The sequence below is a fragment of the Teleopsis dalmanni genome, chromosome X, assembly GCF_002237135.1.
Source record: "Teleopsis dalmanni isolate 2A chromosome X, ASM223713v2, whole genome shotgun sequence".
In the NCBI taxonomy this organism is placed as follows: domain Eukaryota; kingdom Metazoa; phylum Arthropoda; class Insecta; order Diptera; family Diopsidae; genus Teleopsis; species Teleopsis dalmanni.
This window is the reverse complement of record NC_051848.1, coordinates 40592939-40605092: the sequence shown is the minus strand read 5'-3', so window position 1 is coordinate 40605092 and position 12154 is coordinate 40592939. Positions and strand designations below refer to the sequence as shown.

The window sequence follows — 12154 nt, the reverse complement described above, 5'->3', positions numbered from 1 at the left end:
ATCTCATCTCCTAGTTCATTCCCTTCAATATTGTTAAGTCCAGGGACCTAACCAGGAACCTAAGAGAGATCTTGTGTTGTTGGATGCTCATATTATTTTAATAATAATATTATTTTAAAAATGCAATGTGAAATACTTAGGGTACGAATGCTTTAGGTACTTGTAAAATTAATAATAGATTGGTAAGGCAATTGATTAGTAAGACAATTAAATATATGAATTTATATTAAAACCTAAAATTATAATATATTTTTATTTTTGTATATTGAAAGAATGAGGCATTCTTTTGTAATGAACAAAAGAAGAAAAGGACAAATCTTATTCAAAATAAAAAATTTATAAAATTCGAAAGCAAAAAAAGTATAAATATAGATACAGAACAACACAAAAAAAAAAAAATACATAAATGAAGCAAAAAGATCTTATGGCTATTATTTTTTTATTTACCTATATGTATTTTAAAATAATAATAATAAAATAAAAAATGTTTGGTTACAGGTGAAAACTTGACTACTACCGTATTGGCGCCTAAATAGATATCTACTTAATTAACGACTGCACACAGAATAAGTGGGATTTTTGCTCTGCACAGTTGAAGTTGATAAAATAAGCTTAGCTTCAAATGCAGTGAATATAGGAAATTAATGAATTGAGCAAGCAGTCTGAATTGAAAGGTCAATAAACCTGATGATTACAAATATTTATCGTGTGCTTCCTAAATCACCATCCATTGAACAAACACAGGAAAGTGCAAGTAAATGTGAGATATCTGCAGCAGGTATTGAATAAAATGAATTGGCGCAAATACTCGTAAACATCGTTAGTATTACCAACTGAAATTCAAGTTCGACAAACTAAGGCGTGCATACATTTGCAGAAAAAGATTTTAGTTTAAAGTCAAGTTATTCATGTTCAAGATTGCGCCAAGCCTAACATAAGCATAAAGAGGACTCTTGTACACTCAGACTCACGGCTTCATTGCATTATATTGACACTTCATACGAAGGGATGTTTATGAACTTTCTGGTTGCGATCATAAATTAAAAAACTCCAAATCAACTCGAAAATTTGTGATCACACATTGAAGTGTTGTTATATTGTGGTGTTTGCACTCAGCCAGATGTAAAATGTTAGCGACTGTAAAATGTAGTCTTTATACAATTGTAGTTGGTATATTATCTATTAGAATAAGTGCTTACGAGACTTCAGTGCCTGTAATGCATGCTACAAAAATACTTACGGACTTACCACATACACATATTTTCAATAAACCGCCTTCAACTATATCTCATGATACAATCAGTAATACTCACATTCAATCACAATGGTTAAGTTCAACAACAAAAACTTCAGAAAGTCTTGATAATGCACAGAAACCATACAGTCCGCCTGAAAGCAGTAAAGTTATGGATGCACACAATGATTACCACAACATTCAGGATACTTCCACAAATAATTATTCAGCTATCTTTTCGGAAGCTATACCAGCAGTAGAATTACCTCCTAACGCACTCATAACTATTCCAAAGCAAGTAGTTCCCGTTTGGACGGAGAATATAACACGCGTAGGAAGAAAACGAAATTATAAGTATATACCTTTAAGTGCAGATGTGAGTAACAACGTAATCTTAACTGGATTGAAATACAAACGCAATAACTCCTTAAATTTTCAATCCGCAATTGAATCTAATGAAAATCTTAATTCGGAATTAACTGAGCGCAGTGACAAAATCATAACATCGGATAGGATAGATTTTTCAGGAGATAACTTAAGTAAACGAATAGACTTTCACTCTCCTAGTTACAGCCTGAAAAGTGCGAGTTCGTTTCAGCCGGAATCATATCGTGAAGATAATCCTATTTTAAGTGAAATACCGATATATGAAAATCCATATAACGATGATTTTTCTTCTATGCCCTCTAATAAAGAAACTAGAAACACACGTCAACTTATATTCGAAACTGACCCCAGTCATATTTCACATAATATTGAATTTCCTGGTAAAAGTGTAAATACTAAACCACATACTTTAAATAGTGCAAATGGTGGAGCCAAAATTTTTTATGAAGACGTGACAAAATTTGGTGATGTTAATGGTCCCATAACTGCATTGCCTCAGCATTCGAAACGAATAAATTTTTTTGGTGAAGCTGAAATATTGGGCGGTCCTCCCCGACAATTTGTGCCTACAAAAGCATTGAATGAGTTTGTAGGCTTAAACAATTTTCAAAACGTACGCAAAAGTCGATACTTTCCATTCAAGTCATCCCGTAGTCCACGCGTAATATTCCCGACAAATGATAATGCCAGCCCTACCGGCTCTGGATCTGCCTCTGGACCAGGTACAGGAATAGGTGTTTATTTCAACGACAATGTCGCATTTAGGTATGTGCTCTTAATAAACTTTTTTTATGATAATGACTCTGCTCTTACAGAGACCAAAACTTTGGCTTGAATGAATTAGCTGCTATACAAGATGTGCGAAACGAATTTAATTTAAAGGATTTGGATTCAGCTACTGAAACTAGCACACCCCATTCCGCAAATACATTCAAAGAAAAAGGTGAGATGTAAATAATTTTTAAATCACTTATTTAATCGACTTGGATGAAGAGTTTTGTATAGAAAAAATTGTGGCTTAGATACACCACAATTTAGTATTACTCTATATTATAGCACTCGTATGGTATTGACTCAGAAAATTCCACGGCAAGCGAAATAGAATTCTTTCTTTGAGAATATGTGGTAAATATAGTTAATATATTAGTGTGGTGGATCACACCCCCATTTCAAATTTTATCCATCAACAATTGATTTGTAATGAAATAATCTCATGTTACCATCACTTCAACATTTTATACATTTTCTATGTATGTTATATATATCAAAAATGTTATTAATAAAATACATCCCGAAATTATTTTAAACCAGTTATATAGTAATAGGTACAACACTTTGTGATTTAATTTAATTGAAAATAAGGTTTTGAAATAGTGATTTGCAATAGACTCTAATTTGATTATATTTTATATGAAGTTATTTTAATCAAGTCAGGAAAATATAAATTTTGTGAATATCCATGTTATATCTTATATCATTTCAATTGCTACGATAAACTGTAATCAAAACAACTCTAAATGGATAACTGCAGAATTGGTTTCTTGAAAATTACTTATATACTATAAGTATATATATTGTTTGTGTTAGTGTAAGTGACTTCCTATCATAAGGGAAAAGATGTATTAAACTAATTTATTATTTTAAGTGAAATTAAATTATAATAAAATATAATTAACATAAGCGATATAACGTAAGATAGACTCTAAATTTATTTAGAAAATTAGTTTATAAATAATAAACATCGTTGGCTTATGCAAATAAACACAATTATTTTAAATACAATAATTGTATTTCTTCATCATATATAACCCAGTCGACATAACTACAGAACTACAATGCCAACATCGTGGTGGAACTTGTGAATTTTTTTTGACCTGTTGGATGAGTGGAGGCCTTTTACAAGGCACTTGCGATGGATTACTACGTGGATGTTGTCATCGAACAGCAAAGTCAATAAATTTGCTTACTTCGGATTATGTAGGTGATACGATCGACTTAACTGATCTTCCATTAAAAAACTATGGACCAATTAAAAATGATGCTAGTGAGTGTATAACCTTGTCATAATTCAATTGCACGAACAAGTAGTGGTCAATTTTTTTTTTTTTTTGGTTTGCATCAAATTGTTAGTTCTTATTAATGGTCAAGGGTCTACATATTTGAAAATATAAATGGGTTCAGTTTGAGACTATATATTTATTTTTTTTATATTCTCTGTATTTTATGAGTGTTAATAAAAATATTATTTGAAATGATCTAATTATACCATAGGTAAATGATCTTCATGTATATATTTTTGTTGTAAAGAAAATATGGGAGACACAAAATATAGATATTAGTTTTCTTGAACATATGTAAATAATATTTGCTTACAATTACGAAATAAACCATTTTTTCGTTACATCTATTTTAGCATGAATTATATATTGGATGTAGGTAAATCAAGTTTCGACTATTAGTATTATTATTATGAAAACAGGATACAGCACTGCGACCTAAATGATCTATTGTGCTCCTTAGTAGGATTAGAGTGTTTCTAGATTTTAGTGTTTCTAGGATTTAGAGTGTATATGGCTTATCTTTTCTAGTCTTAATTCCCTATGTTCCATAAAACACCCTTCTACGTATTTTTTCCGCTTGTGCATCAGTGCCGGGCATTGCCCTAGTACATGGTTTTTGGTTTCTCTCTCTTCTCTACAGTATCTGCAGTCTGAGTTGAAATCGTTTCCTAACTTTGTTAGGTGATTATTCAATCTACAGTAATTGGTTAGTAATTCCGTAATAATTCTTAGGTTATTATTTGTTTGTTTTATGCAATCCTTGAAGCGTTTTAGTCATTAAGTCTCTAAAAGCATTTTAGATTGTGATAGTCATGGAAGTCTTTCCTAATAATGAATGGATAGAGTTCCTTTGCCTGGACCCCAGAAAAGTTCTGGCATTATCATAATAGAAGCCACGCCTCCTCTGGGAAGTTTATCTGCCATTTCATTGCCTTGGATGCCAGTATGTCCCGAAATCCATAATAAGTGCACCTGATTGTTGTAGCCAAGTATGTTAAACTTGTCAATGCACTCCCATACCAGTTTCGATGTCACTTGGTCACCTGTCACCTGGCTGCCTGGTTGTTAGTCAGTATTACAATTCTACGGTTCCGAAGTTGCGTTTAAAGTCACCTTTTTTTTAAATTATATTTCTTCCCGATGCTTCCGAATATATCTTACCTGGTCCATATACACCAGCTCTAGCTCCCTCACTACTGTGGATGACGGATATATTAATTTCTATAGCTATATATAAATCCCATCGTTTGTATCTACTATATATACTTTTGATTTTAAATTTTTTTTCGTAAATATTACTTTATGCAATGTGGCATTATAGTCTTATAAAATCCACTAAGTTTTAATCTATATATGTTGTTATTTCGAATGTTAAGGTATGAATGCAGAATACATGGTGGAACTTTAAATTTAGTACATTAAATTAAAAATTTCTGATTTTTAATTCTTTATCAATTCTTAATTTTCATATAACCACAAACAATCACTTTTTGTTGTACTTGATTAAAAAAAAATAACTGCTATTTTAATACTTGAATAGTTTGAGCTAATATATTTGATGATGGCAGGATATGCATAAGTATATTGATTAAAATAAACTTAAAATGTATTTTGGTGAACATAAACCTTTTAACATTATCTTATTTAAAATACGATATGAAAAAAAAACATTACAACAGTTTTGTTATTCGATCCATATCTATGGTATTTATATTACTGGTATTATTCCATCTTCAATGGAAGATGTTATTTCAGACATATTTAACTGTTGAATTCATGAGTTAATTGAGTATATCATGTTGCCTTTCTATAAGCACTTATCAAATTTACATTCATTTGATTACTGAAGGACACTAATTCTATAGTTTCAATAAGTTTTGCATAGGTAAATCGTTTTAGTGTGGTTGTGTCTCCCATAGAACTGAACAACTTGTTAGAAAAAAAAGAACGATTCCAATATCCTGAGAGAGTATATTTGACAACGGATTTAAGTAAAGACAGCTATTTGAAATAAACATTATATGTTAATAATAGAGCTTAGTTTTTGAGATATCGGACTTTAAAGTTGGAAGTTTTTACCACCACCCGTTGTGAAATTAATATAAATTGCATGTATAAAATTAATATTGCATGTATTAGTCTGCACTTGAAGGAGTATGTAGTTTTTGCTAATGTTATTAATATAAAAACTTTACAGCTTTAAACCGTAATATCTTGAGAAATAAGCTTTATTTTTGGATTAACACTTACAAAGTAATATCATTAGGTGAAAATTGTTACCATCGCCCGATTTACGATTTAGAGAACGTCTTCTTAGCTTTTGTCTTCGTAGTAAAGGAATTCTGCTTTTATTATATTAAATTTGTAGACTCATTTAATTGAAAATTAAACTAAAAATTCGTTTTATTAGAGCTTTTTAAGTTACTGCAATAATGTATAAATGATTTGTGATAGAATTGTATGAAGGGGGATTGAAGTGTCTTTAAAGACACAATCAAACTTTTCTTTTTATTTTCTAATTATTTATTGTTTTGTTTTATAATAAATTTCTGTAGCTAGGTTTAATATCATATGATTCATACGATAATATCTACATCATATGATTTCTTACATGAAAGCGTTTTTCTTTTGTGGTCTCAAACTGAACAATTCACGTATACGTAAATTTCTTCGTAGTTTTTTGCATGATTTTGAAAACTTAATTTAAACATCATAACATAATATTCCATATACATAAGCAAGTCTTATTTATAATTATTTAACATATTTTTATTTTAATAGTTTGATTTGTTTGAAAGTTCATAAATACCATATGTATATATTTTTGGTGGAATAAAATTGTATTCAAGACCAGATACAAAACAATGAATATTCTATAACTTTTCTTTCGCTGAAAAAAAAGGTTAAGTACAAGAATTTTAGAACTAGAAAAAAATTTAACAGCTTATTTGAAAAAAATTAAATTTATAATCTCATAATCCATTAGACAATTTGGGGTATATTTGTCACTTTGCATCTATGCTGGAAGGTGGAAGCATTGCAAGCCACCGTGTGAGATTTGAAACCACTAAACCACCTCTTAGGAATGGTTGTGAAAAATAGGACCCGCGTTCATCGAATGCAACCCCCATTCAAGTAAACAAAAGTAGAAGGAGAGCGGAAAGGCTGTTAATGTAATTTAACAGTAAAAACATATACAGTACCTAGGACTTTGTCTTGATTGCTTACTATGACAACCTATGATCTTGTTTTAATTTTTTGTAGACTAAGTAATAAAAATAATTTGTAAGGCATTATAAAATCAGAATCTAGCAATAATAAGAATTTATTTTTAAAAAACTATTAGATTTGCATTCTTTGTTGTTACAGACAATTCACATCAGTTATCTAAAAATAATTAATAAACTGAGGTTTTAAATTTTCGATATTTTAATATTTCGTTATTTCTATAATTTCAATTGCTGGCAGCATGTACTTGAATCATACGTTACAGATCATTTGAATTATCTTAATGAACTTACACATCATCTTTCTTGAAGTCAATCCATATTGCTTTTGTGAAGCCGTAAGTTCTCAAGCAGCTCCGTTTCGTTTCTTATTAGTAGAAATCTTCAGATAGAGGGACATTAAATTCTTTCACTTGATTCATGAGACACCGAAACATCTATTTTATTGTTCAAAATCATATTTACACGAATGATTTGAAAAAGTTTTGTAGTTGATCTTCAGTTCCTTGACAATGGTACTGTTTACGTACCAATCTTCTTAAACTTTAAAATTATATAGTAACAGTTTTCTAATAAAATCATGTAAATCATGTAAATAATTTTTCCTAATAAAAGCTGAATATTTCTATTTTAAGATAAAAAAAAGTTAATATAGAAATAAACAAAATAAACAGAGAATTACAGAAAGCCATTGACGATTTGAAAATATCATTACTTGAAACGCGCTTAAGCCCATTTTATTGTATATAAACAAATTAGATTATATATATATAGATATGTAGGTATCAAAATATATTTATTTTAGTGCTAGTATACAATTATGTATGTTATTTATATATAAATAAAATCATTACATATTAATAATATTTTGAATACTGGATTGCAATTGCTAATTTTTTAAATAAGAGTTTGATATATTTACATTAATGGACTTACTTACCGATAATTTTAATGGAATGCATATCATTTTATATCACCAGTCTGAAAATAATTAACTTAAAAAACAATAAAAATTAGTTAATGTTAAGAAATATATATTGTTATTTTGAAACCTTTCATTATATATATAAATATTTTTACTAACGTTTTATTTACAGGTTGTGGTATCTCTTTAGCCAAACAAACTGCCCAGAGAAGAATTGTTGGTGGAGACGACGCGGGATTTGGTTCTTTTCCTTGGCAAGCATACATTCGAATTGGGTCTTCTAGGTACGTATTTTTATTTAAATGATATTTTTAATTAAAATGTATTCTTAATTTAAGGAGACTTTGACAACGTCCCGATTAAAAAGTGATATTATTTTTATATATTTTGTTTCAATGACATGTTGTTTAAAAAAAGCTATAGGTGGTCAGTTCTAAGCTTACCTTAAATTAAAAATGAAAGATAAAAAATAAATGATGAATAAGAAGTGAAGAATATATTTCTATAAAAAGAGTTATCTTTGTATAAACATTTGCAATAATTAAATATATTTGATTTTTTCTGTGTTATAATTTTTAGATGTGGTGGATCATTGGTGTCGCGACGTCATGTGGTGACAGCTGGACATTGTGTTGCTCGTGCGATTTCACGACAGGTGCACGTAACTCTTGGCGACTATGTTATTAACTCGGCAGTTGAACCATTACCTGCATATACATTTGGAGTTCGTCGTATAGATGTTCATCCGTATTTTAAATTTACTCCACAAGCTGACAGATTTGATGTCTCAGTGCTTACATTGGAAAGACCGGTACATTTCATGCCGCATATAGGTAACTGACTATTTGATATATTTGGGACGTATTTAATTATTTTACAGTCAACAGTAAATAGTCTTATTTATATTAATTTTATGAAAATTAGAAGAAAGTTTTAAATAAAAAATTTTTTTCTAAGTATATATATATATTTGAGAGATTCTCTTAAGTAAATTTTGTTAACAAATTTTAAAATGTAGGAATACAGATTTATATATTTTACAAGTTATAAGTCCTGTCAGTATATTAAATAGGTGAGTTCTTCCAGATCTTCTTATTGCTAAACTGTTATATATGTATAAGGTTTAAAGCTAAGCTTTACGTTGGCTGTAGGTATTTATCATATACATACATATGCTAAAGGTACCTTTCGTACTCTGCCAAACAGATGATAAAATCTTTGCGAATATTTTCATTAAAACTAAGAATCGGACAACATTAGCTTTACTTCACATTGTTTTTAACAGTTAACGTTATCGTGTCCAGGAAATCGTAATCGCGCCAAGACTATTATTTATCAGTGCCTTGAAAATCACGAAACGGTAATTCAAAGTACATATGAAAACATTAAATTGAAGGCAATCCATGTAGTATAAAATAGTTGCAAATATTTAAGGTGGGATATATGGGGGCCACTATTTGATAGTGACTCCATTCTCTATGTGTCTCTTGGGTAAATCAAAATAAAAATTTTATATATATAAAATATTTTATATAATAACATGAATATGTGTTTCTTTAGTTTTTAACTTTATTTATTTTTCTATTTTATATTGCATTAGCGCCGATTTGCTTGCCTGAAAAAAACGAAGACTTTCTCGGTAAATTTGGTTGGGCAGCAGGTTGGGGTGCTTTAAATCCTGGTTCACGTCTACGTCCAAAAACTTTACAAGCTGTGGATGTTCCAGTCATAGAAAACAGGTAATTTTTATATAAATGTAATAAAAATTAATACATAGTCTAATAACCTTTTATTATATTGATGTCAATATATTGATATTGATTTTATATTACATTATATTATGACATTACTTCATGATAGTTTATAAAAATGATTTCATGTTAGTTATGGTTCTAATATTAGTTGTTGGGTCAGTGAGTGTTTGCTATTATTGGAGTAAACCAATATAACTCCGAATTTTCATAACTAAGAAATATTCTGTAAGTTATTTGGTGTGATATTCGTGCCCATATTTTCAGAACCAAATAACTGCAATTCCATTTACATTTTAAAAAACAATACATAGTAGTCAAATAAGTCTTCAGATGTAAACAAATTTTACGAACAGCATATCGGGTCTGTTTATTCCAGTTGAGATAGTTGCGTTTATTCACCAGTTATTTAACCAGAATCTGTTTCAATTGTGTACACTATGAAATACAAATCTTAATGAAAAATAATCCGTGGGGGTCAATAAAAAAATCTAAGTTTCGAAGAATTGAGTCTGACTGTTATCGATTTTTATTCAATCCGGAGAGATATTTTTAGTAACACGACTCGAATCCTGAACATTACAAAAATTACTATTTGAGTAAAATTTTTCAAATATATTACGAATATTAAGTTGTGTAGGTCGATTATGTTAACCTTAAATTTTATGCAATGCTCCAAATGTAACCCAAATAGATTTATTATATTTTACAAATTCATCTATTTATTTCTTTATGGTTATTTGGCTAAAAATATGTGTATTTAATATAAATTTAAATTTTTATGAATACTGATTTGAACTTTAAAAGTTACACAATTAAGTGTGTACCTATTTACATGTCCTTTCCTCTTACGTTTTGAAAGTGTTTTTAAATGCTTGTGGAATATGCAGAACTGAAATTACTTCAATGAAAGATATGTGTGATATTATAGTGTGTTTCTAAAATTTGTTCAGTATATATATAAAACACCACATATAAAAATTTTGGAAACAAATTCTTTCGTCTATAAATTTCAAATTGAAACAATATTCTGTTCGGGCAGCCTATCTATTTATTTATCTATATTATTTGTCACATCCATTTAAAGTACATTTTTTAACATTTCGATTATAGAATTTGTGAAAGATGGCATCGACAAAATGGCATCAATGTTGTGATATATCCAGAAATGATGTGTGCTGGATATCGAAACGGCGGAAAGGACTCATGTCAGGGTGACTCTGGTGGTCCATTAATGAATGAAAAAAATGGCCGGTGGTATTTAATTGGTTTGTATTTTTATTTACTATTTAGTAAATTAATAATATGAAAATATGAACTTTTAATATAAAGGTGTAGTATCTGCTGGTTATTCCTGTGCTTCCCGTGGACAACCCGGTATCTACCACCGCGTACCTTTTACGGTCGATTGGATATCATATGTTGTCGGACTAACAGCAAATTTATAAATCTGTTTGATCGATATTAAATTAAGTATTTTATAAAACTATTTAATCTTTAGAATTGTAAATATATATTTAACTTAATTTATGATATTAACTTAAGTAAATTTTATATGTAGTTTTATGTAAGTAAATTATTAAATGTTAAAGGATACATATAAAATTAAAAATAATAATAATATAACTTTTACCATAAAAATGTTTTATTTTCAATTGAATGAAAATCTATCAATTTGACATTTTTTAATGTCGTATTTATTAATTACTTACAGGAAAAAACATATTGGTAGTGGGCAAGAATACATTAGTATAGTGGTAATACGCAGTTACCTCAAAAACATTCATAATTACTCTTCAATAGTTGAGAACACTATAGGTATGTGAGATAAAATCTTCAACATCATTTACTAGAGCTATAAAATAATAAATTTAAAATTTCATACTTCATATAAATCGTTCTATTATATTGAATTCATATTAATGACGAAAAAAATCTCTTCAATGCAATAACGCAACCATTTCATGCTCAACTTAAAAAAAAAACCTAGAAGAAAAGACAGGAATGGCTGAAAAATAATAAAACAAGAATAGGCGTATTAAGTTCCGACAGGCCTAAGAATTTTTATAGAAAACTACTGTTTAAGTCAAACCTCTGTGTTTTTAAGCAGTTGCATTGCTCAAAATGTTCCGTAAGAGTGAACAAAACATTGGTGAAGTGTGTAAATATATAACTTATGTTTTTCAATGGAATTTACGTTTGTAGTACTTTTTTTACTAGATTGTAATTGTTTAATTAATGAACACTTTTTTTATTGAATTATTATAATTTTTATAATATTTTACAAAAACTTTGAAAGCAAATTAACAAAACTCCAAAAAAATGTGCGAATATACAAGTCAGGTACGGCTTTGGGTCAGTTGGTTAAGATGCTCTGACTCTGAGCTTCAAATTTGGCAGGGCACGAGTTCGAATTCTGGTACTTGCAGTCTCAAAAAATTATTAAGGAATAATTAAATACAAGAACTATTTCCAAAACCACTGATGATGGGTATTTAGATATACTCGAAACAGCTGTGTGGTCAACTAAAAATTCAATTAATTAAAATAATATAAAAAAGAATTTTTGT

At 29.0% G+C, this 12154-nt stretch overlaps 1 protein-coding gene across 2 annotated transcripts; it reads left to right on the top strand.

Annotated features, from left to right (window-relative positions):
* The first annotated feature begins 504 nt into the window (after positions 1–504).
* On the top strand, positions 505–11041 carry LOC119662432. Of its 2 annotated transcripts, XM_038072049.1 has the most exons (8): positions 505–2386; positions 2437–2564; positions 3435–3665; positions 8006–8117; positions 8413–8666; positions 9434–9572; positions 10698–10852; positions 10917–11041. In XM_038072049.1, the coding sequence occupies exons 1-8, from the start codon at positions 1128–1130 to the stop codon at positions 11030–11032; spliced, it is 2394 nt and encodes a 797-aa protein (XP_037927977.1). In that variant the 5' UTR covers positions 505–1127; the 3' UTR covers positions 11033–11041. The 2 variants fall into 2 exon arrangements, with proteins under 2 accessions (XP_037927977.1, XP_037927978.1); XM_038072050.1 differs by lacking the exon at positions 3435–3665.
* The last annotated feature ends 1113 nt before the right edge of the window (positions 11042–12154 follow it).